Raw genomic sequence first — 19,206 nt, forward strand, 5'->3', positions numbered from 1 at the left:
CGCGCGGGGAACGGGAACGGGAACGGGGAACGGGAACTGGGCGGACCGCACTTCCGGGTTGGGGCGGAAGTGTGGGGATAAAGCGGCGCCGGCGCGGAGGGGAGCCCCGTGGTGCGGAGCGCGATGCGGGGCGGGGGGATGAAGCTCCGGGACACCCCATCGGCGAGCCCCGCGCTGTGGCGGGCCCTGCCCTGCCCGGCGGCCGAGCTACGGCTGGACCTGGTGCTGCCGTCGGGGCAGACGTTCCGGTGAGCTCAGCGGGGCTCGGTTTATCCCGCACCCCCTCCGTGCCCATGCCCGTGGCCTCTGGGCTGGCCCCGACGTTACCCCCCCTCCCCACCTACCACCCCAATGTGCGGCAGATGGAGGGAGAGCAGCCCCGGGTCCTGGACGGGCGTGCTGGGGGACACCGTGTGGACGCTGCGGCAGGAGCGGGACCGGCTCTGGTACACGGTGTACGGCGGGGAGGCGGGGGCAGACACAGACCGGCTCCTCCGGGAGTTCTTCCAGCTGGATGTGGGGCTGCGGGAGCTGTACCGCGCCTGGGGGGCCGCGGACCCCCTCTTCCGAGAGGCGGCCAAAGACTTCCCAGGTGAGGTGACCCCACGGGGGGGCACCCACAGCGCCCACCGGGCGCCCCCTTACCCCGTCCGTCCGCCAGGGGTGCGGGTGCTGCGGCAGGACCCCGTCGAGTGCCTCCTCTCCTTCATCTGCACCTCCAACAACCACATCTCCCGCATCACCGCCATGATCGAGCGGCTCTGCCGAGCCTTTGGCCGCCACCTCTGCCACCTCGATGCTCAGCCCTTCCACGCCTTCCCTTCACTCGCAGCACTCGCAGGTCCAGTGTCACCACACCGCTGTCACCGAGGCCTTGATGGCATCCACCCCTGATGTCCCTCAATGTCCCCACCAGGCGATGATGCTGAGGCCCGGCTGCGGGCGCTGGGCTTTGGGTACCGAGCCAAGTTCGTCAGCGGCACCGCTCGCGCCATCACCGAGGGGCTTGGCGTCGAGGGGCTGCACCAGCTCCGCACCGTGCCCTACGCCGAGGCCAGGAGGGTGCTGTGCACCCTGCCTGGTGTGGGCACCAAGGTGGGTACCGGCATGGGGCCGGGACGCGGAGCAGGAGTTGGGAATGGGCGGGTGATGGTGTGGTTTGGCAGCAGGTCGCTGACTGTGTGTGCCTGATGGCGCTGGACAAGGCGGAGGCGGTGCCGGTGGATACCCACGTGTGGCGCATCGCACGGCAGCGCTATGGCATGGAGCTGGGCGGCCGCAGCATCACCCCACGGGCGCACCAGGAGATCGGTGAGGGCAGCGCTGGGCCCGGACGTGTGTGACCCCCGGGATGGGGATGATGCTCCCGGTGCTCATCCTCTATCCACAGGCGACTTCTTCCGGGGGCTGTGGGGTCCCCGCGCCGGCTGGGCGCAGGCGGTGAGTACCCAACCCCGGGCACCACAGGGCTCAGCTCTCACCCCCCAGCTCACCCCATCCCTCCCCACACCAGGTCCTCTTCTGCGCTGACCTCCACAAAGGCCGGGAGCCAGCTGTGAGCCAGGATCGGGACAAGGAGAGCTGAAGGCAGGACTGCCGTGGTGATGGGACCCCTTAGGGACACCCCAGGAGGGACAGAGCCCCCCATCAGCGGCTATGATGATGGGGGTCACCGCTGCCTGGGGTGCTTGTCCCCTGCCCGCTGTGTGCATAGGGTGAGCTGCTGCTTCCCTGGGCAGTGAGGCTGATGGGGGGGCTCAGGGCTGTGTGTGCACCCCGCAGGGCAGGGCAGAGCCAAGCAGTGTTGGCCTCTTGTCTTTTATTACAAGCATTAAAATAGAAACATCCATTTGGAAAACTCCTTGATCATGCTGGGGTGTGGGGCAGTGCCGGGGCAGGCGTGGGGTGACGGGGGGATGTGTGTGATGGGGGGCCCAGGACACAGCCCCAAGCCAGGGTGCGGGGGGGGCTCTCCTGGGGGCTGCCCCAGTGCAGAGCTCTGCTATGAGCCTGCAGTGTGAAGCAGCCCCACACAGCTCAAGGGATCAGGGCTGGGTGTATCCACAGTGCCCCCCCCCCCGGCTCCCCACCCCACACGGTGCCCATGGGAAGGCCGGGCCCCCCCCCTAGCCCCCCAGGACGTGTCCGTGTGGGGCCGTGCTCAGTGCGGGGGCAGACGCTGGGCTCTGCTTGGGGGCAGACGCCCGTGGTGTGACCCTGCGGGAGGAGCCAGGGGTCAGAGCCCAGCAGCAGCCCCAGTGGGGACACGATGGGGATGGAGGGGAGGGGGGTCAGGGCTCACCGTTGCTGGTGCCCCCCCGCGGCTGCTCTCCGGGGCTGGTTGGTGCTGTCTGCATGGGGCCCTCCTGGCTGGTTCCCAGCTGCAGCTTCCTCATGTGCCTCACCACGGCCGTGGCGTTGAAGGCTTGCTGCCGACCCCACAGTGTCCCTCACCTGCCCTGGGGTGACTGGGGGGGCCCTGGACACCCCCTTTACTCCCCCATAGCCCCCCAGCACACAGTGCTCACCTTCCACTTGCTCTTTGCGAAGTTCTTCTTGATCTGCTCGCTCACTGACTGGTGGATGTTCTTATCAAGCGCCGTGTCCCCGGCGATCCTGGGGTGGGACAGGGGTCAGTGGGGCCTCCCCTGCCCCATAGCTGATGTGGGGTGAGTTATGGGGAGCAGACGGTGATGGGAACCCCCCTTACCAGGGATGCTGTAGGGCTTGCTCACAGGTGAAGCGCTTGCAGGGGTCCTTCTCCATCAGGTGCTGGATGAAGTCTTTGGCTGGGATGGGGCATGGAGCAGCCATGAGCACCTGCGCCTGTTGCTACCCTGGTACCATGGCACCACACCGGTGTCCCCACCCTTCCAGCCTGGTGTTCCCGCTCACCCGAATCCGAGATGTCATCCCAATAGGGCGAATCAAACTCATACTCGGCCCGCAGAATCTGCTCAAAGAGTTTGGCATCGTTCTCATCATAGAACGGGGGGTAACCGCAGAGCCTGGGGGGCAACAGGGAGGGGGACACCATCACTGGGTGTCTCTGGGGGTACTGGACCCCATGGAGGGGTTTGGGGCTGGATGCGGGGCACATACAGGATGTAGGCGATGACTCCGATGGACCAGCAATCCACCGCCTTGCTGTAGGGCTTCTGCGCCAGCACCTCGGGGGCTGCAGGGGGGCACAGCAGGGGTGAAGGGGGACCCCAACCCGGGGTGGGGCGGGACGGACACCCCAGCCCTGCACCCAGGCGCTCACCCACGTAGCCGGGGGTGCCGCAGGCCGTGGACATGACGCTGCCGCAGCCCTCGATCTTGGACAGCCCGAAGTCGCTGATCATGATCTTGGAGTCCTCGTCCATGCTGTAATAGAGCAGGTTCTCGGGCTGCGGGGAGGGGGTGGTCAGGAGGGGGGTGACAATGGGGTTCATGGGGGGGCTTTGTGCATGTCCCCCCCGAGGTGCTCACCTTCAGGTCGCGGTGGACGATGCCCATGTCGTGCAGGTACTTGACGGCATCGAGGATCTGCCGGATCAGGGCGCTGGCATCCCGCTCCGTGTAGAAACCCTTCTCGACGATGCGGTCAAAGAGCTCTCCCCCCGAGACCCTAAGAGGGGCAGCACGGTCAGCATGGCCCCCTCTGGACACCCCGGTGCCCCCCCATCATCACTCACAGCTGCATGATGAGGTAGAGGTGGGTGCTGCTCTCATAGATGTCATCCAAGGCCACGATGTTGGGGTGCTTGATCCTGGGAGGGGGGAGGAGATATATGATAAGGGGGGGGGGGGTGAGTGGGCTCCTGACTGACCCCCAACCATGGCCCCCACCATACAGAGAGCATCCGGGCTCGGTGCCGCAGGGCATCACGCGCCAACAGCTATTTTGGGCACTGGGAACAGCACACAGTGATGGGTGCTGGGAAGGGGGAGTCACGCCGGGTGATGGGGAGTGGGACACAGAGCGGGACCCCCAACAACCCCGGTGCTGGGACACCCTCCTCCCGGTGCCGGGCCAGCCCTTACTTGTGCAGGACGGCGATCTCGTTCTCGATGCTGGTCTCTTTCCCCTCCAGCGCCTTCTTAGCGATGCACTTGATGGCCACGAGCTTCCGCGTCGCCTTCTCCTCCGCCAGGACCACCTCGGAGAAGGCCCCCCTATGGGGAGCGAGGGGCGAGCGTGGCCAGAGCAGCCATGGGGACCATGGCAACGGGGAGAAAGTCCAGCTATTTATAGGAGGAAAGGGAGCGGGACACGGGACAGGCAGGGATGGAGCACCCGGCATCCCTCCCGCTGCGGCTGCACTGGCCCCTTATCAGGCAGGGTAAGGCTGAGGGTGAGCAGTGATGGGGATGGGTTTGGGAAGCCCCATCCCAAAGGCTGAGAGCAGGGCTCAGGTGGGAAGGTGGCTGCCGGCATTCCCTAAGCCTTGCCAGAATTAACCTGCTAATCCAGTGTAAGAGCCTTATAGCGCATCGGGCACCCCTGTGCCACCAGCATGGGATCCTTGGTGGGATAGCCACTGTCACCAGCACACAAGGGAGGTGTCAGACAGCACCACAACCCCCTGCCCATCCGCTTCCATCCCATTCCCAACCGGCATTTGGTCCAGCATTGGACCTGCTGCTATTCCACCACCATGAACTGGGGTTATATCACTGTAATATCCCACACCATTCCCACAACTCACGTGCCCAGGACCTCCCGGAACTCATAGATCCGACGAATATCCTCAGTCCTCTTCTTCCAGCTGGATCCATCCTGCCCCAGCGGCATGATGCCCCGTGGGGACACCTGTGTCCTGTCCATGACACCACCGCGGTCAGTGCGGGCACAACGGGGGTGATAAAGGGATGCGGTCCATGGGTGGTGGTGATGGGGATAACGGAGTTTGGGGTGTTTTGGGGGGGAAGACGCATTGGGCCCCTCCCGGTGCCCGCCCGCACCGGCGGGCACCGGGAAGGGCCCAAGCAACGTTTCTGGGTGCGTTTGGGGGTCCCCATAATGACGCGTTTCCCCCGTTTCCCCCCTCTCAACACCGTCCCTTCACCCCTTACCGACGACTCTGCGGTGGCCCCGGGCCCCCGGCGGTGGTGACGCCTCCCAGCGCTGACGTCACGGGGAACGGGGGTGTGGCCACCCAATGGGAAGGGCCGGGTTTGGCGCGGACGCGCGCGGCTACGCGGGAGTTTGGCAGCGCGGGATGAAGGGGGGATATGGACACACGCACACGTGGGTTTGGACACCCCCCCCAATTCCCATCTCATGGGGGTGTGGGGAGGGGTTGGGGACCTTGAGGTTGTTGTCCCCTTCACGTTGAGCCCAGTATAAGCAGGACCCCCCCCCATTCCCACCCTATGGCATCCTGCCCCCCCCCCCCCCCCCCAAATATCCCCAAAGCCATCACACCATTGCTTACACCAGAGCTGCCTTTATTTCTACACGGTGGTAGAAAACAACAGTACATGGGGAGCCCGGATATCACCCCAGTGTGTCCCTTCCCACCCCACACCCCAACTGGGTGGTTGGGATAAGCCCCCCAGGGCCATGGGGAGGGATAAGGGACTGTGGGGACTGCACCACAGCCACCATCAATGTCCATCCCTTGCGGTGGCCTGGCTGGTGTCACCCACCCCGAATAAGAGGGACACAGGAGTGGAAGCTACCGGTGAGGGGGGGACCCTCATGTCTCCTGGGTGGGTGACAGCCCCATGTCAGGTGGCCAAGCAGGCCTGGGGCATGCAGGCACCTGCACCCCTCTGTCCCACACTGCACGGTGAGCACAGGCGTGCTGGCACCTTGCAGGTGGCAGGGACACAGCCACCACCCCTGGCTGCTGAAGTCCGTGGCCTGGGGGTATCCTCAGCCCCCATTACCCATCCAGCAGCTTGAGGATGCTCTCTCTCTCCTTCAGAGTCTTCCAAGCTTGGTCCTTCTCCTTCTTGGTGGGCGTTCGCTTCTTCTGCCGGGCTGCCATGATCTTGCGGAAGGCATCCATCACCTCGTTGTCAGCCATGCGAACACGCTGCCGCAGCTCCTGCCGGTGCAGCTCCTCCTTGGCCAGCCTATGGACATGGGGGTGTCATGTCCACACCTTCCTGCTTGTCAGCAACCCCCTGCACCCCGATCCCTGCCCGCTCTCACCGCAGCAGCTCGTGCTTCTTGGCGCGGTTGTGGGCGCTGAGCGCCTTGAGCTCTGCCTGCCTCTTGCGCAGCTCCGCCAGGACCTCGTCCTCCGAGTCCTCTGCCGGCCGGTCCTCCGACTCCAGCAGGCCCTGGGCCACCAGCTCCTCCTTGATGCGTCCCTCCAGGGACTTCGTGTGTGGGACACTGTGGGGTGCAGAGTGGAAGCTGCTCCCACCACGCTGCTTCACTCCCCAACACTCAGCACTGGGCAGGGAAGGCACCGAGCCCCGGGCCCAGCTCGCCCACTCACCTGAAGGGCTTGTTCTGGCTGCGGGGAGACGTTCCAGCACCATCAGCTCCCGAGTCCTTGCCGGCGATCTCGGGGATGGGGGAGTCCTCGACTGGGGAGATGATGTTCTCCTGGTGAGCAGAGCACGAAGTGGTCACAGCGCTGGAGCGTGGTGGCACTGCCCCATGGGATATGGGCTTGGCACAGCCCCACGGAGCCCACTCACCTCCACAAGGGCCTGCAGGAGACGCTGAGTCAGGGGCCCAAAGGGACACCCGTCCTCTGGCTGCTCATGCTGGGCTTCTGACTTCTTCAGGAGAGCATCAACATCTGCGAGGAAGCAAGATGGAAAAGCCCCAAACAGAGGTGAGCAGCAGGGCAGGATGCACTCCATCCCCAGGGCTCACAACCCCTCCTGACAGTGCCTGCACCTTTGGTGTCCAGCTCGGTCAGGGGTCCCAGGACACCTTTCTTCTTGTCAGCAGCAGCTGCGGCCCGGGCTCCATCCTTCTGCTCCTCCAGCAGGTCCTCCTGGGCCCAGCGCTGGGAATAATGCTTCCCCAAGGGCGGGATCTGCAGGAGCAGGGCTCGCACAGGTCCCAGAGCCTCCTGCCTCATCAGCACCGTGGCATCATTCCAGGCAGGAGCACTGGCTGTGAGGTGCAGGAAGGAGCAGGGAAAAGTGAGGGTAGGAAATGGGTTTGGGGGGGGGTTTCACCTTGTAATGCTCAGCCTCATCCTCTGGCGGCTTGAGCAGCTCCTCCAGGACTCTGACCTCCTCATTGGTGAGGTCTGCGCAGTACGGCTCCACCGATGCCCAAAACCTGTCAGGATGGATGAGCTGTGATGGAGAGCCCCAGGGCATCCCGTGGGAGCTGGCACACAACCCCTTCCCTCCAGGCACCTCTTCCCTGGAGCCAGCCCTCACACCGGGAGCTGCAGCCCAAACACCCACCTGTTTGGAGCATCATTTTTGGGAATGCGGGGCACGTCAATGGGATCATCCTGGAATTCGTATTCCTGGATCTTGGGCTGCAGGTTCTTTGATTTGGGCCTGCCGGGGCCAGGCCCGGTCCCGTGCCCCCCTTTGCCCTCCAGCTTCTGCTTTTTGGGCTTCCCGTGCTTGACAGAGGTGCCCACATCGTGCTCCTTGCTCAGCTTCAGGAACCGCCGGTCGCCCTTCTTATCCTGCCAATCCGTCAGGATCTGGAAAGAGAGGGATACCCGCGGTCGGCTCCGGGCTGGGAGGGATGCAGGCAGCCGGAGGACCGGGATGAGGAGCATCCCTACGGCACCTGAGTCTCGGCCTCCAGCACCCGGAGGCGGCGGCTGGCGGAGGAGAGCAGCGTCTCCAGCTCCAGCTGCAGCGTGTCCAGCTCCTCGATGCCGATGCCGTCGTCCTCGGAGCGGGCCAGCACGGCCGTGTACCGCGGGCAAACCTTCCCATGGTCCACAGACTTGAAGTCGTGGAACTGCAGCGGGCAGTCCTTCAGCTCGGACATGGCGGCGGGCACGGGGCCTGAGGCGGGCACCGGGGGCTACGGCGGAACCGGGGGGTGATACCGGAGCGGAGCGAGGGGCTGCAGGGCCGCTCGCCCCTTCCGGCCGCCGTCCGTGGTGCTCGCCCCGCCCCTCGCGTTCTCCGATTGGCCCAGCCACGCCCGATGCCCATCGCTCATTGGCCCGGCCCTCTTTCCATCTCGCTTCCCTAATATGGAAGCCCTGACTGGAGCGTACCAAGCACAGCGGAGAGGGGGGTGGTGAAGCGGTGCGGGATCCCGCTGCGGGACGCCTCTTCCGCTCCCGTTCTCCAGCGAGGCCTCATCCCAGCCGCACTATACCTCTGTGCCTCGGAGAGGCTTCGCTACCCTCTCCCGGGCCCTCACCTGGGGATAGGGGGAGGTAGCAGACACCAGTCACCCCCCTTCCCGCCGCAGTGGGAGGTGCCGCGCATCGGGGAAGAGGTGACCGGCTACTTCCGCCTGGCGGCACCGGACCGCAGCAGCCACCATGGTAGGGCGGGGGGCACCGGGCCGGGGGCGGCGGGGCCGGGAGGGGGCAGCGGGGCGGGGGGAGCCGCGGGTACCGGTACCGGTGCTGATGCCGCCGTGTCCCCGCAGACCGCCACGCTGCGCCCGTACCTGAACGCGGTGCGCGCCACGCTGCAGGCCGCGCTGTGCCTCGAGAACTTCTCCTCGCAGGTGGTGGAGCGGCACAACAAGCCCGAGGTGGAAGTCAGGTACGGCGGGGAGCGGGCCGGGATCCCGGGGGGGGCTGGCTGGGGATGGACGCCTCGAAGCATCCCGTATCAGCGAGAAGGAAGGAGCCTCCCCGCGGCTCCCCATCCCCGTCCGGTTCTGATCCCCCCCATCCCCGTTGCTGAGCTGTAAACGCTTCCCTGTGAGTCAGCGCTGCCGTTCCTCTGCTCGCAGGAGCAGCAAAGAGCTGCTGTTGCAGCCGGTGATCATCAGCAGGAACGAGAAGGAGAAGGTGCTCATCGAGGGCTCCATTAACTCCGTGCGCGTCAGCATCGCGGTGAAGCAGGTGAGGTTTGGCCGCAGGGGGAAGCTTCAGTCCCCTCTCTCTTCCTCCTCGCTTCCCTCTCACTTCCCTTCCCTCTCCTCAGGCCGATGAGATCGAGAAGATCTTGTGCCACAAATTCATGCGCTTCATGATGATGAGGGCTGAGAACTTCTTCATCCTGCGCAGGAAGCCCGTGGAGGTGAGGGGCTGGGATGGGGCCGAGCTCCCATCACCGGGGGGGGGGTCTCCAGAGATGGATGTGAGGGTGCATGGTTGGTGTCCCAGGTGTTCATCCGCAGGGTGCTTCTCTCTTCCCCAGGGCTACGACATCAGCTTCTTGATCACAAACTTCCACACGGAGCAGATGTACAAGCACAAGCTGGTGGACTTTGTCATCCACTTCATGGAGGAGATCGACAAGGAGATCAGCGAGATGAAGCTGTCTGTCAACGCCAGGGCCCGCATCGTGGCGGAGGAATTCCTCAAGAACGTGAGGCTCGGGAAAGGGAGGAGGCGGATTCCTCGTGTTGGGATTTTGGGAGTGGGGTGTGGGGCTCCAAGCCAGTGTGGTTCTAATGCCCAGAGCCCCCCCAATCCCACCTATGGGGACAGCAGTGCCAGTGTGCCCAAGACCCTCTTGGAGACAGGGTGGGAGGATGCCCAGGGTGGGGGGATGCTCATACCCACTTTGTGTGGGAAGTGCTGGGTTTGGGATCCCCAGAGCACGCTGGGGGGTGGGGGGCAGCAGCCACCAAGGGCACAGCCCCAGGGTGCTGGTTCACACAGGGGCTCACAGCCACCTCTCTTCTCCTCTTGCCTTGCAGTTCTAGGCCGTGGTGCAGGACCCCGTGGCTCCCCAACGCTTGTGCCTGCTCCCGCTCCCCAACGAGGATGGCCGGGCCGGGCCGGGCCCTGCCTGCCCCTCACCGTGCCGGGGGGGCCGGGCCGGGAGCAGCGCCCGCTTGCGGCAGAGCGGCCCCGGCCGTTCCCGTGTCTCGTCGTGTTTTATAAACGGTCTCGTTTGCTGTAGCCGCTGCCTTGGGCTCTTTCCTCTCGCCGCAGCGGGGGGCAGACACCGTGGACCCCCCCGGGGATGTGGAGTGCCCGGCTCCTTATGGAGCTCCATAGCAACTGCAAATAGAGGGGGCGGTCCCGACGGTGGGGGCAGGACCTGTGGTGGGAGGAGCAAGGGGGTGGCCTTAAAAGGGGGGATAATTGGGGTTGAACGAGGATGTTGGGGGAGAGGGCTCGGGATGTGGGGCACGAAAGAGTTTGAGGGCTTGGGGGCATCTCCATGTGAAAGGGGTCGAGAAAGGGGTTTGGGAGGATGGGGGTGGCACACATGACACAGGGGGCTGGTGTTTGTACCACTTTGGGGCAGTGGGGCCAGTGCGGTGACCAGGGCTGGTGCAGGGTTGGGGTGTCCATGTGCTGGACCCGACCTCAGTCCCCAAGGGGAGAAGGGATGCACTTGGTCTCTGGGGATGCAAAGGAGTCACCCTCTCGTTGACACCCAGACCCCCCCAGCCAGGCTTGGTGGGGGGGTGAATGCCAGAGTAACCGATGTTCCTAGTGGTGTTGGGGGGCTGAGTGCGACCTTTGGGCCCTATGAGGCAGCCGGGACTCCAGCACGAAGCTCTGACCTGGTGCATGCTTGGTCACCATGGAGCGGCTGAGGAGCAGGCAGCACATGGAGGAGGCTGTCGAGGTGAGGCCTGATTACACACGCACCTTACTACATGCCAGGTACACGTGTTTATTGCATTTATGGCTGAACACTTGCATCCCTCCCTAGGAGAAGATCTTCATGGTGTGGGGCACCTACCCCATCATCCACAACGTGCTTCGGGCACGGGGCTGTGTGGAGAAGTTCTCCAACACCATCAGGGTGGGCACCCTCTTGTGGCAGCAGCAGGACAGCTGGAAGCTGCTGGATGAAGACAGGGGCAATGAGCAATGGGAGTCAGTGCTGGGTCCAGAGCCAGGGTTGGCATTCTGCTGGGCTCAGCCCTCAGTGGAGATCCTGGAGCCTCCGGAGGAGGAGGATGCCCACTGGTATGATGAGGACCTTGGTGGCATCCACAACATCATGGTTAGTGGTGAGGACCAGGGCTGGACTCCCCAGGGCACAGCCTGGGCTGGGTGGTGAGGTGGGATGGGGGCTCCACAGCCCACCCCAGTCCCCTCTGTCCCTCCTGCAGTCCTCTATGGTGAGTGACCAGACACTGACCTTCATCTGGACCAGTCAACTTTTGGCTGCTGCAGGACCACCAGGTGGTGAGCCACTTCAATGGCATCAGAGCCTTCACCACCAAGGTGAGAGCCTGGGGATGCTGGGGACGTGGTGCTGTGGTGCCTGTTACCTTTGGTACCCAAACCTTCCGTGGTCTCCAAGTCACTTATGGACACCAAGCCTCCTGTGATGCCCAAGCCAAAGGGCAGAACTACTCAGCTCCCACAGGCTGGAGCAGCACAGGTCCAGCCAGCTCCTCTGGAGCAATTACGCTCCTTCTCCTCTGGCTCTGTCCCCCAGGCACCACCACAGCCCAAACCCCTGCTCCAGAGGGCTCAAGTCACTGCCCTTGTGGGGCCAGTGCCCTGCCCAAGGCACCCCCTCCACCAGCTGAAGTCCCACCAAGGACCCTGCCTGCATGCCCTGGGCAGCTGAGCTGTGCTGTAGGCAGGGGTCATGCGGCAGCACCCGCAGGCAGGCAGAAGACCTGCTGCAGGCCATGAAGGAGGGGACAGCATCATGCCCATCCTAAGTGGGGCAGCACGGCAGCAACCCCATCCCCCTTACCTCAACCAGAACCTGTCACTGCACAGGGACGCCCACCCCACCAACTGTGGGGTGATGAAACATTACTGAAACACACTGACCGTGTTTCAAAACCCCACATGTGGGGTGGGAGGATGCAGTGGGAACCGGGTCTGCGGGCAGGAACCGGGGCAGGAAAAGCCGCCTCCGCTCCTGCTTGTGGTCACGGCTGCGAGACAGAGCCGTGGCAGCGGTGACACCGGCAGTGGGAACCAGGTCAGGCACTGGTGTCACATGTTGATGATGTGTCCCCAGGAGAAGAAACGGGTGCTGCGACACCGCGGCAAGAGGTGGGGATTTAATAGGGCAGCAGAAGGCACTGGGTTGGGGGTCCCCCCCATGGGTGCTACCGCTCCAGGTGCCCAGGCAGCCCCAGGCATTGCAGCGTGCGCAGGAAGGGGAGTGGTGGTGGGGCACGGATCGGGCCCTGCGGCAGCACCAGCTCCTGCAGGTGGATGTGGAGTGGGAGGTGCCGAACCTGCTGTGGGGAGAGCCCCAATCTCTGCAGCAGCGCCTCGTCCAGCACCTGCAATGGGAGCAGAGGCTCAGTGGGGCCCTGGGGGCTGTGCTGAGCCCCCAGCCAGCACCCACCGCGGCCATGTACCTGTGTGCGGGGTGCGGCGGGCTCGGGGGGCAGGAGGAAGGGCACCCCCAGCACCCTGCCCACGCGGGACGAGTGCTGGTGGTCACCCAGAGCCGGGCACAGCAGCAGGGTCAGGTGAACCGGGAGCTGCTCCGGGAAGGCTGGAAGGCAGTGGTATCATGGCGGGTGGGGAGGGACAGGGGGTGGGGACAGGGAGGGATTTTGGGGCACCACTCACCCGTCCTGGGCTGGAGCTGGAGCAGGGCGCAGCCCCCCGCGGCCCCCAGCACCCGGTACCGTGTCAGGGTGTTCTTCACCTCCTTCCTGGCCAGGCTCCCGCGTCCCGGCGCCGGCACCGGCACCACCTGCGGCACCACCACAGCCTTCAGCCCCCCGTGCCGGGTCACCCTCCCTGTGCCCGTAACCCCCCAGCACCCCCTTACCACAGCGGTGTCACCCTGCTGCTGCCAGCGCAGCCCGGTGTGGATCTCGCCCTCCGGCTCTGCCGGGACCCCCACGGTGACGGCGCTGTGGGGAGAAGGGGGGGGTGAGGAGGGGACAGGACCCCTCCACGGTGCCATGGTGACACCCCGGGGACTCACCGGTACGTGACTGGGTACTGGCCTCGCTGGCGAGCACCGGTGAAGAACTGCTGGAGCTCCTCGGTGGCGCGATGGCAGCTGGACAGGAGGGTGAGGCCGGAGTATTCCCTGTGGGATGTGACAGCCCTGAGCCCCACAGAGGGGGAGCGGCCCCTCCTGAGCCCCCTTCACCCGTACCTGGCCGGAGCCTTCACCACGTGGAGCTCGGCGGGGAGCCCCAGGCGCCGCCGCAGTGCCGGCAGCAGCACGGCCAGGCTCAGCTCCCCGGGCCGCCCTAGGCAAGGGGGGGGGGGGAGGTCAGCACACGCTGTGCCCCCCAAACCCTATCCCTCCCCAATTCCTGCACCCCCCGCCCCGCACTCACCCAGCACAGGCAGGCCGTGGGGTTTGCTCAGCGCCAGCACGGCTCCTGGTGACGGGATGCGGGTCAGGATGTGACCGACACACCACCACCCCCCCCCCCGTTCCCCTTTGGTACCTTCCCGGTGCACCACAGAGGCCTCCAGTAGCCCCAGCGTCTCCTCAGGGCCCAGCGGCCGCCTCCATCTGTGGGGTGTGAGTGGGGGGGGCACGAGTGGAACACACACACCCCCACACCCCCCCTCCTGGTTGTTGGTCACCCCCCGGTTATGGGACACCCCCCCCCCGGGTTACTGTAAACCCCCGGTTATAGGACACACGCCCCCTCCCCGGTTACGTCCCGTCCCCCCTCCCCCGTTTATGGCCCCCCCCAGTCTGACCCCGCCGCTCTCGCCCGCCGCCCCGCTCGCGCCAGCCCTGCCGCCATGTCGTCACCGCGCGGAGGCGGAGCCGGACGGGGGCGCTCCTCGCACCTACCATAGAGCCGCCCCTCCGGCAGCGCAGAGCGGCCTACCTCCGCGGTCGGTGCCGGCGGGGCTGCGGCTATAGAAAGGCGGAAGTGCGGGCAGAGCGTCCCGCCGGCAGGTGGGGTGCGGCGGGGGGGGGGGGGTGTCTCACCCGGTGTCGCGGGGGGGGTCGGTCCGGTCCCGTCCCGTCCCGCTCACTCTGTGCCTCCCCAGGGCAGCACCATGGCTTCCCGCGGGGGGCCCCGCGCCGCCGGCACCGACGGCAGCGACTTCCAGCACCGGGAGCGTGTGGCCTCGCACTACCAGATGAGGTGGGTGCCCGGGCGGATGCGGGTGTGCGTGCGGGGGTCCGTGTCCCCCCTCCATCACCCGGTGATGCCCTGTGCTCCTCCCCGCAGCGTGACCCTGAAGTCCGAGATCAAGAAGCTGATCTACACACACGTGTGCATCTGGTTGCTGCTGCTGGCCCAGATGTGCGTGGGGCACCTCAAGTTGCTGCCCCACGACCAAGTGGCCATGCCCTACCAGTGGGAGTACCCGTACCTGCTCAGCATCCTGCCCTCGCTGCTGGGCCTCCTCTCCTTCCCCCGCAACAACATCAGCTACCTGGTGCTCTCCATGATCAGCACCGGGCTCTTCTCCGTGGCTCCGCTCATCTATGGGGCTATGGAGATGTTCCCCATGGCGCAGCAGCTCTACCGGCACGGCAAAGCTTACCGCTTCATCTTTGGCTTCTCGGCTGTGTCCGTCATGTACCTGGTGGTGGTGGTGGCCGCTCAGGTGCACGGCTGGCAGCTCTACTACAGCAAGAAGCTGCTGGACTCCTGGTTCACCAGCACGCAGGAGAAGAAGAAGAAATGAGGAGCGATGGGGTCTGTGAGGGATGGAGCTCTGCAACCGGGCCCTATGGGGCAGCGCTGGCGCGGCTCCGGTGCGGGCTCCCCCCCCCCCCCATCCCGGGACCAACGTGTCTGAGCCATGCCACGGCTCCGGGATCGCATGTAACGGGGGGGGGGAGACCCGGTGCTGGGGAGGGGGTGCCGATCCTCCGCGTGTTTCTGTATGGAAATAAAGCAGCTCCGCGCTCCCACGCGTGTCTGTGCCGCCCGGTGACGGGGCGGGCGGAGCGGCGGGGCCACACGTGCCGGCGGAGGAATGCGGCGGGGCCGGCCCGGGGCGGGGCGCGGAGCGGGTCGGAGCGGCCATGGGGCGCTCGGTGCTGCTCGCTGCCGCTGCCCTGCTGCTGCTGCTGCTGCCGCCGCTCACCGGGACCGGAGCCGTCGTCACCCGCCTCCGGGTCTCCTCCAACTTCGTGAGCGACGGGGGAACGGGGAGGCGGTGGGGAGGGAGGCGGGGGGGGCTGGCGGCGCCGCGCTCACTCCGGTGTCTTTCCTTGCAGAAGTGCTGGGCCACCGGTGAGTAGCGTCGGGACCGGGTCTGGGACCAGGATGGGGCTGCGAACGTGGGGCTCCATCCGCTCGCGGATACCGGGTCCTGAAGCCGGGGGTTCTCCTTACCCGCGGTTCTCTCTTCTCGGGGCTCCCCCTTCCCGGTGATTCCCGGTGTGCCGAACACCCGGCCCGCCATGGACTCTCGGTCCCGGCTGTACGCGGACCCCGGCACACGGCCGCCGCTCTCTGCTCTCCCCTCCCCGCAGCCGACAGCACATTGAGCCGCCCCCGGTGCCGCCGCCCGTCCCGGTCCGGGCCGCCGCTGAACGCACCCGCCCTGGAGCTGGGCAGGGCCCGCCTGTGCCTGCACTCGCAGCGCTGCCAGCCCTGCCTGCGGGTGCGCCTGGCCCTCCCCGCCGCAGGTACGGGCAGGGGCACCGCGCACCCCCCGTCGGTGGGGGGGATGTGGGGGTAAAGGGGAGCTGGGGGCTCATCTCCCACCCGTGCCCGCTCCACACGCTGGTTTCCCGCAGAGCTCGGTGATGTCCGCGGGCTCCAGCTGAACTTCCTGGAGCTTGGCTCCAACCGGGCAAGCTGGCTGCAGGTGTGGCGGCGGCACCGGGCAGCGGGCAGCTCACCGGTGAGTCTGGGGTGGGTTGGATGGGGCGGAGCCGTCGGTGTCCCGCTGAACTCCCCCCACACACACACACCCCGGTTCCCGCAGTGGCAGGTACAGTTCGACTGCTTCCCGGTGGAGAGCAGCCGGCAGGTCCTTGTCTCCCTCCACACTATCCCCGACCGAGGCTGGACCCTCAGCCGCAGCCGCTTGGTCACTGCTGAACCGCCCGGTGAGGCTGGAGGGGACCGGGGGGGTCTCGAGGGATGGGGGACACACACATGGGCACCAGCTGACCCCTGCCTGCTCCACAGGACCCATCTTCACCCATACGTGGGTGCCCGAGGAAAGGGCCATCGAAGTGTGGGTGCCCGACGGCCCGGCCCTCATGGTGCGCCTGTGCCATCAGCTCGCCCTGGAGTGTGAGGAGCTGCCCCGGCCCTTCCACCAGCAGGTAACGGCTCCATTCCCCACCACACCAGGCTGGGATCCGTGTTCTCCTCCACTGATTCTGCCTCCGTACCATAGGTGCTGGTGCTGGGGGGCCACCGCATCTCACTGCCATACGAGTTCCTGGTGCCCTGCTTATGCATTGAGGTGCGTCGCCCATCCCCGTGGCCTCTGGGCCCGTGCAGCGAGGGCTCATCCTGCCCTGACCCCCACCACTCTGCTCCCCCAGGCCTCTTACCCGCACCACGACAGCACACGCAGCAAGCGCTGCCCCTTCCGCAACCAGCTGGCTGCCTGTGAGTGCCCATGGGGAGGAGGGACCCCGGTCCTGGGGGTGTCCCCCCCTCCGGCCCCACTGACCCGATGCCTCGCAGATGGCCCCGAGCTGTGGTCCTCGGTGCACTTCCACGACTACAGCACCAGCAGCAAGGACCAGATGGCAATGGTGCTGAGCGCCAGCTGCCCCCTGCACCCCCGCGCCACCCTGTGCTGGAGGGAGGTGGCAGCTGAGGCTGCACCGTGCCACGACATCCCCAACTCCACTGCCAGCGAGGAGGACCAGGTAAAGGGTCGTGGTTTTGGGGTGCTGGGGCACCCACCAGACCCCCAGGGACCCCTGAGGGTGGTGGGTAGTTGCTGCAGTGCCCATGGGCTATGCAGGTTTGGGATGGTGATGCTCTCTCTGCACATTCCAGGCATATACACTGGACAAGGTGGATGTGCACCCCCAGCTCTGCTTTCGGGTAAGCCCCCATGGGTAGGTGGGCACCAGTGCTGGGGGGCTCTGGGGCTCCCCCAGCCCTTTACTGATCCCTGTTCTCCCCAGTTCTCCTATGGGAACAGCAGCCACGTGGAGTGTCCCCATCGGCCAGGTGAGCCCTATAGATCAGGGGCACCCCTGCCCTGGGGTCCCTCGCACCCCTCATCCCCTTGGGCATCCCACAAGCCCCCTGCTTCTCTCCCTGGTGACCGCAGTGACCGCCTGGAACGTCTCAGTGAGCGTCCGAGGGCTGCAGCTGCGCCTGCACCTCATCTCCAGCATCCCTGCAGCTTTCAGTGCAACCCTCTGCCAGCGCCGGGGCGGGCAATGCGAGCCCGAGCCCCCCCTCTACACTGTCACACAGGTGAGTGGAGTGGGGCTGGAGGGGGGGAGGACATGGTGGGGACCGACCCACAGTGACCCTTCTCTTGTGCTTTGCAGCCAGAGGGCTCAGCCCCAGGGGAGCTAGCGCTGCTGCTGCCGATGCAGGTCCTGGGCAGCTGCGTGCTGGTGAGGTGACCCACGTACCAGCACCCCCACAATGGGGGGGACCCCAACCCCAACCCGGCCCCTCCTCACACAGCCTCTTCCCCAGGTCTGGCGCTCGGATGTGCGTTTTGCTCGGAAGCAGCTGCTCTGTCCCGATGGTGAGTGAGGGTCCCGGGGAGCCACGGGGGGCACTGGGGGTGCACGGAACCCCCATTCCCTCACTGCCCCTCTCCCAGTCTCCCGCAGGCACTTTGGGCTGCTGGGGTTGGCGCTGGTGCTGGGGCTGCTGTTGACCTTGCTGCTCCTCAATTGCCGAGGCGCCTGGAGGCCTGATGATGGTGAGGGGCACTCCGGGGGGATGCGGGACGGGGGAACAGTGCTCATGGCACCCATAGGGCTGGGGTGCCGCGGGCTGCTGCCTCCCTGGGCTGCAGAATGGATGCACAGGGTGGTCAGATGCCCTTGGAGGATGCCGGTGTGTGCCCAGGGGATGGGGAGCGGCTCGGGGCAGGGCTGTCACCGCTGTCCCCTCCACCCGCAGGTCCCGCGGGCGCTCGCCCCGTGCTGCTGCTGTACTCGCCGGACTCGGAGGAGCACTTGGGGCTCGTGTGCGCCCTGGCCGAGCGGCTCCGCGCCGGGCTGGGCTGCGACGTGCGCCTGGACCTGTGGGAAGCGGGCGGCTTGGGGCAGGCGGGGGCCCTGCCCTGGCTGTACGCGCAGCGCGGCACCGTGGGCCGGCAGCGCGGGACCGTGCTGCTCCTCTGGAGCCGCGGCAGCGCCCGGCTCTTCCGCCGGTGGCGGGGCGGGGCGGCGGGCGGGGACCCCCCCGGGGATGCTCACGACATCTTCGGGGCGGCCATGTCCTGCCTGCACGGGGAGCTGGGCGCGGCGGGGCGCGGCAGGGGCTGGGTCCTGGCGTACTTCAGCCGGCTCTGCAGCCCCCGAGATGTCCCCCGGCCGCTGCGGCCCCTGCCCACCTACCGCCTGCCCCGGCAGCTGCCCGGGCTGATGGGCGCCCTGAAGGGCAGCCCCCCGGCCCCCCGCCGCTGCTGCCCGGGCGGGGTCGGGGGGCTCCTGCACCGGCTGGGGGCCAGGGAGGGCAGCCCCCCCCCGCGGCACATCGGAGCGGCTACCGGCACTTGAGGGATTGCGCTGGGGCTGAGCTGGGCATTGCGGGGGGCGGCCCCCCCCCGTTATGGAGGTGCAGGGCTCGGCCGTGCCCGTGGGGGCACAAGGAGGAGCTGGTCCCAGCCATAGGATGTGCTGTGGACAGGGATGAGCTTCCAGCCCGTGGAGCTGGGAGCGGAGGTGCTGTCCCGGGCAGGGGCAGCTTTATTTCCACACAGGGATTTGCTCCAGAGGAAAACCAGGACCTGAGAAGCCCCTCGGGATGTCACAGACGGTCGAGGGCTGGAGCAGCAATGGAAGAAGCTGAGTCGTGGCAGGGGGGGCTCCTGCTCTGCCCTGCCCAGGGCATGGGGGGCAACTGCTGGGCACAGCCTGGCCCTGCTCCTTGCTCTTGCTGCCAGCAGGACCGTGTCTGGGGTGGAAGCAATAAAGCCACCGTTTCACCCTCTCCTGCTGTCCATCCATGCCGTGTGCTGGGGTGCCCGGTGCTCCCCTGAAGCATGGTAGGGGGCAAGAGGGGGTATAGGGCAGGACATGGCATAACCACGGCTCCAAGTGCGGCTCCCGGGCTCGTCTGCGTTCTGAAACCACCGTGTGCTG

The 19,206-nt window shown here is 66.5% G+C and overlaps 7 protein-coding genes and 1 long non-coding RNA gene across 12 annotated transcripts; 5 read left to right on the forward strand and 3 right to left on the reverse strand.

Annotated features, from left to right (window-relative positions):
- Positions 1 to 38: 38 nt before the first annotated feature.
- OGG1 (8-oxoguanine DNA glycosylase) lies at positions 39 to 1,653 on the forward strand. The gene is made up of 7 exons (XM_061456136.1): positions 39 to 248; positions 363 to 592; positions 662 to 841; positions 917 to 1,095; positions 1,170 to 1,311; positions 1,391 to 1,440; positions 1,514 to 1,653. The coding sequence occupies exons 1-7, from the start codon at positions 124 to 126 to the stop codon at positions 1,583 to 1,585; spliced, it is 978 nt and encodes a 325-aa protein (XP_061312120.1). The 5' UTR covers positions 39 to 123; the 3' UTR covers positions 1,586 to 1,653.
- Positions 1,654 to 1,801: 148 nt separating this feature from the next.
- On the reverse strand, positions 1,802 to 5,170 carry CAMK1 (calcium/calmodulin dependent protein kinase I). The gene is made up of 12 exons (XM_061456134.1): positions 5,062 to 5,170; positions 4,695 to 4,805; positions 4,030 to 4,161; positions 3,681 to 3,755; positions 3,475 to 3,613; positions 3,266 to 3,392; positions 3,103 to 3,178; positions 2,896 to 3,008; positions 2,711 to 2,789; positions 2,529 to 2,616; positions 2,303 to 2,429; positions 1,802 to 2,217 (listed from the first exon to the last, which is right to left on the reverse strand). Exons 2-12 carry the CDS (start codon positions 4,778 to 4,780, stop codon positions 2,162 to 2,164), a joined length of 1,098 nt encoding a protein of 365 aa, XP_061312118.1. The 5' UTR covers positions 4,781 to 4,805; positions 5,062 to 5,170; the 3' UTR covers positions 1,802 to 2,161.
- Positions 2,873 to 4,170, forward strand: LOC133270672 (uncharacterized). Its single transcript, XR_009743867.1, has 3 exons — positions 2,873 to 2,995; positions 3,511 to 3,700; positions 4,080 to 4,170. It is a non-coding gene; the product is annotated as an uncharacterized LOC133270672 (long non-coding RNA).
- A 249-nt stretch (positions 5,171 to 5,419) lies between the features above and the next one.
- TADA3 (transcriptional adaptor 3) lies at positions 5,420 to 7,939 on the reverse strand. The gene is made up of 8 exons (XM_061456133.1): positions 7,715 to 7,939; positions 7,375 to 7,625; positions 7,138 to 7,243; positions 6,851 to 6,992; positions 6,646 to 6,749; positions 6,441 to 6,550; positions 6,149 to 6,334; positions 5,420 to 6,069 (listed from the first exon to the last, which is right to left on the reverse strand). Exons 1-8 carry the CDS (start codon positions 7,919 to 7,921, stop codon positions 5,877 to 5,879), a joined length of 1,299 nt encoding a protein of 432 aa, XP_061312117.1. The 5' UTR covers positions 7,922 to 7,939; the 3' UTR covers positions 5,420 to 5,876.
- Positions 7,940 to 8,281: 342 nt separating this feature from the next.
- Positions 8,282 to 9,971, forward strand: ARPC4 (actin related protein 2/3 complex subunit 4). Its single transcript, XM_061456137.1, has 6 exons — positions 8,282 to 8,432; positions 8,540 to 8,658; positions 8,852 to 8,963; positions 9,046 to 9,141; positions 9,262 to 9,432; positions 9,767 to 9,971. Exons 1-6 carry the CDS (start codon positions 8,430 to 8,432, stop codon positions 9,770 to 9,772), a joined length of 507 nt encoding a protein of 168 aa, XP_061312121.1. The 5' UTR covers positions 8,282 to 8,429; the 3' UTR covers positions 9,773 to 9,971.
- Positions 9,972 to 11,808: 1,837 nt separating this feature from the next.
- RPUSD3 (RNA pseudouridine synthase D3) lies at positions 11,809 to 13,857 on the reverse strand. The gene is made up of 9 exons (XM_061456143.1): positions 13,686 to 13,857; positions 13,424 to 13,491; positions 13,310 to 13,354; positions 13,123 to 13,219; positions 12,946 to 13,053; positions 12,787 to 12,871; positions 12,582 to 12,708; positions 12,365 to 12,504; positions 11,809 to 12,286 (listed from the first exon to the last, which is right to left on the reverse strand). The coding sequence occupies exons 1-9, from the start codon at positions 13,730 to 13,732 to the stop codon at positions 12,107 to 12,109; spliced, it is 897 nt and encodes a 298-aa protein (XP_061312127.1). The 5' UTR covers positions 13,733 to 13,857; the 3' UTR covers positions 11,809 to 12,106.
- Positions 13,416 to 14,862, forward strand: JAGN1 (jagunal homolog 1). Of its 3 annotated transcripts, none has more exons than XM_061456146.1 (3): positions 13,416 to 13,500; positions 13,986 to 14,083; positions 14,171 to 14,862. In XM_061456146.1, the coding sequence occupies exons 2-3, from the start codon at positions 13,995 to 13,997 to the stop codon at positions 14,631 to 14,633; spliced, it is 552 nt and encodes a 183-aa protein (XP_061312130.1). In that variant the 5' UTR covers positions 13,416 to 13,500; positions 13,986 to 13,994; the 3' UTR covers positions 14,634 to 14,862. The 3 variants fall into 3 exon arrangements, with proteins under 3 accessions (XP_061312130.1, XP_061312128.1, XP_061312129.1); XM_061456144.1 differs by lacking the exon at positions 13,416 to 13,500 and adding an exon at positions 13,757 to 13,890; XM_061456145.1 differs by lacking the exon at positions 13,416 to 13,500 and adding an exon at positions 13,765 to 13,895.
- A 1-nt stretch (position 14,863) lies between these two features.
- IL17RE (interleukin 17 receptor E) lies at positions 14,864 to 19,054 on the forward strand. 3 transcript variants are annotated; one of them, XM_061456140.1, is made up of 15 exons: positions 14,868 to 15,084; positions 15,172 to 15,187; positions 15,430 to 15,585; positions 15,697 to 16,011; positions 16,094 to 16,233; positions 16,308 to 16,376; positions 16,459 to 16,525; positions 16,604 to 16,791; positions 16,925 to 16,972; positions 17,056 to 17,101; positions 17,205 to 17,353; positions 17,431 to 17,499; positions 17,585 to 17,636; positions 17,715 to 17,816; positions 18,020 to 19,054. In XM_061456140.1, the coding sequence occupies exons 1-15, from the start codon at positions 14,977 to 14,979 to the stop codon at positions 18,619 to 18,621; spliced, it is 2,127 nt and encodes a 708-aa protein (XP_061312124.1). In that variant the 5' UTR covers positions 14,868 to 14,976; the 3' UTR covers positions 18,622 to 19,054. The 3 variants fall into 3 exon arrangements, with proteins under 3 accessions (XP_061312122.1, XP_061312124.1, XP_061312123.1); XM_061456139.1 differs by having other exon boundaries at positions 14,872 to 15,187; positions 15,697 to 15,803; positions 15,888 to 16,011; XM_061456138.1 differs by having other exon boundaries at positions 14,864 to 15,187.
- The last annotated feature ends 152 nt before the right edge of the window (positions 19,055 to 19,206 follow it).

This window comes from Pezoporus flaviventris, unplaced genomic scaffold (genome assembly GCF_033815535.1).
Source record: "Pezoporus flaviventris isolate CSIRO_AGI_PZ_B2104156 unplaced genomic scaffold, CSIRO_AGI_Pfla_v1 ptg000021l, whole genome shotgun sequence".
Taxonomy (NCBI): domain Eukaryota; kingdom Metazoa; phylum Chordata; class Aves; order Psittaciformes; family Psittacidae; genus Pezoporus; species Pezoporus flaviventris.

Bases quoted from the DNA above. Each gene is read 5' to 3' on its own strand.
- RPUSD3 (XM_061456143.1), bottom strand. From the start codon at position 13,732: ATGGCGGCAGGGCTGGCGCGAGCGGGGCGGCGGGCGAGAGCGGCGGG. The intron at 12,872-12,945 runs GTGAGTCCCCGG...TTCTCCCCACAG, and splicing joins CAGTACCCAGTCACGTACCG to CGCCGTCACCGTGGGGGTCC. The intron at 12,287-12,364 runs GTACATGGCCGC...CTCCCATTGCAG, and splicing joins CCGCCGCACCCCGCACACAG to GTGCTGGACGAGGCGCTGCT.
- TADA3 (XM_061456133.1), bottom strand. From the start codon at position 7,921: ATGTCCGAGCTGAAGGACTGCCCGCTGCAGTTCCACGACTTCAAGTCT. The intron at 6,750-6,850 runs GTGCAGGCACTG...GCTTCCTCGCAG, and splicing joins GACCGAGCTGGACACCAAAG to ATGTTGATGCTCTCCTGAAG. The intron at 6,335-6,440 runs GTGAGTGGGCGA...TGCACCCCACAG, and splicing joins AGCCAGAACAAGCCCTTCAG to TGTCCCACACACGAAGTCCC.
- ARPC4 (XM_061456137.1), top strand. The intron at 8,659-8,851 runs GTACGGCGGGGA...CTCTGCTCGCAG, and splicing joins AAGCCCGAGGTGGAAGTCAG to GAGCAGCAAAGAGCTGCTGT. The intron at 8,964-9,045 runs GTGAGGTTTGGC...CCCTCTCCTCAG, and splicing joins TCAGCATCGCGGTGAAGCAG to GCCGATGAGATCGAGAAGAT.
- OGG1 (XM_061456136.1), top strand. From the start codon at position 124: ATGCGGGGCGGGGGGATGAAGCTCCGGGACACCCCATCGGCGAGCCCC. The intron at 593-661 runs GTGAGGTGACCC...TCCGTCCGCCAG, and splicing joins GGCGGCCAAAGACTTCCCAG to GGGTGCGGGTGCTGCGGCAG. The intron at 842-916 runs GTCCAGTGTCAC...TGTCCCCACCAG, and splicing joins TTCACTCGCAGCACTCGCAG to GCGATGATGCTGAGGCCCGG.
- IL17RE (XM_061456138.1), top strand. From the start codon at position 14,977: ATGGGGCGCTCGGTGCTGCTCGCTGCCGCTGCCCTGCTGCTGCTGCTG. The intron at 15,586-15,696 runs GTACGGGCAGGG...GGTTTCCCGCAG, and splicing joins CCTGGCCCTCCCCGCCGCAG to AGCTCGGTGATGTCCGCGGG. The intron at 16,792-16,924 runs GTAAAGGGTCGT...TGCACATTCCAG, and splicing joins CTGCCAGCGAGGAGGACCAG to GCATATACACTGGACAAGGT.
- CAMK1 (XM_061456134.1), bottom strand. From the start codon at position 4,780: ATGCCGCTGGGGCAGGATGGATCCAGCTGGAAGAAGAGGACTGAGGAT. The intron at 3,179-3,265 runs GTGAGCGCCTGG...GCCCCCCTGCAG, and splicing joins CGGCACCCCCGGCTACGTGG to CCCCCGAGGTGCTGGCGCAG. The intron at 2,430-2,528 runs GTGAGCACTGTG...TGGGGTCGGCAG, and splicing joins TCGCAAAGAGCAAGTGGAAG to CAAGCCTTCAACGCCACGGC.
- JAGN1 (XM_061456146.1), top strand. From the start codon at position 13,995: ATGGCTTCCCGCGGGGGGCCCCGCGCCGCCGGCACCGACGGCAGCGAC. The intron at 14,084-14,170 runs GTGGGTGCCCGG...TCCTCCCCGCAG, and splicing joins GCCTCGCACTACCAGATGAG to CGTGACCCTGAAGTCCGAGA.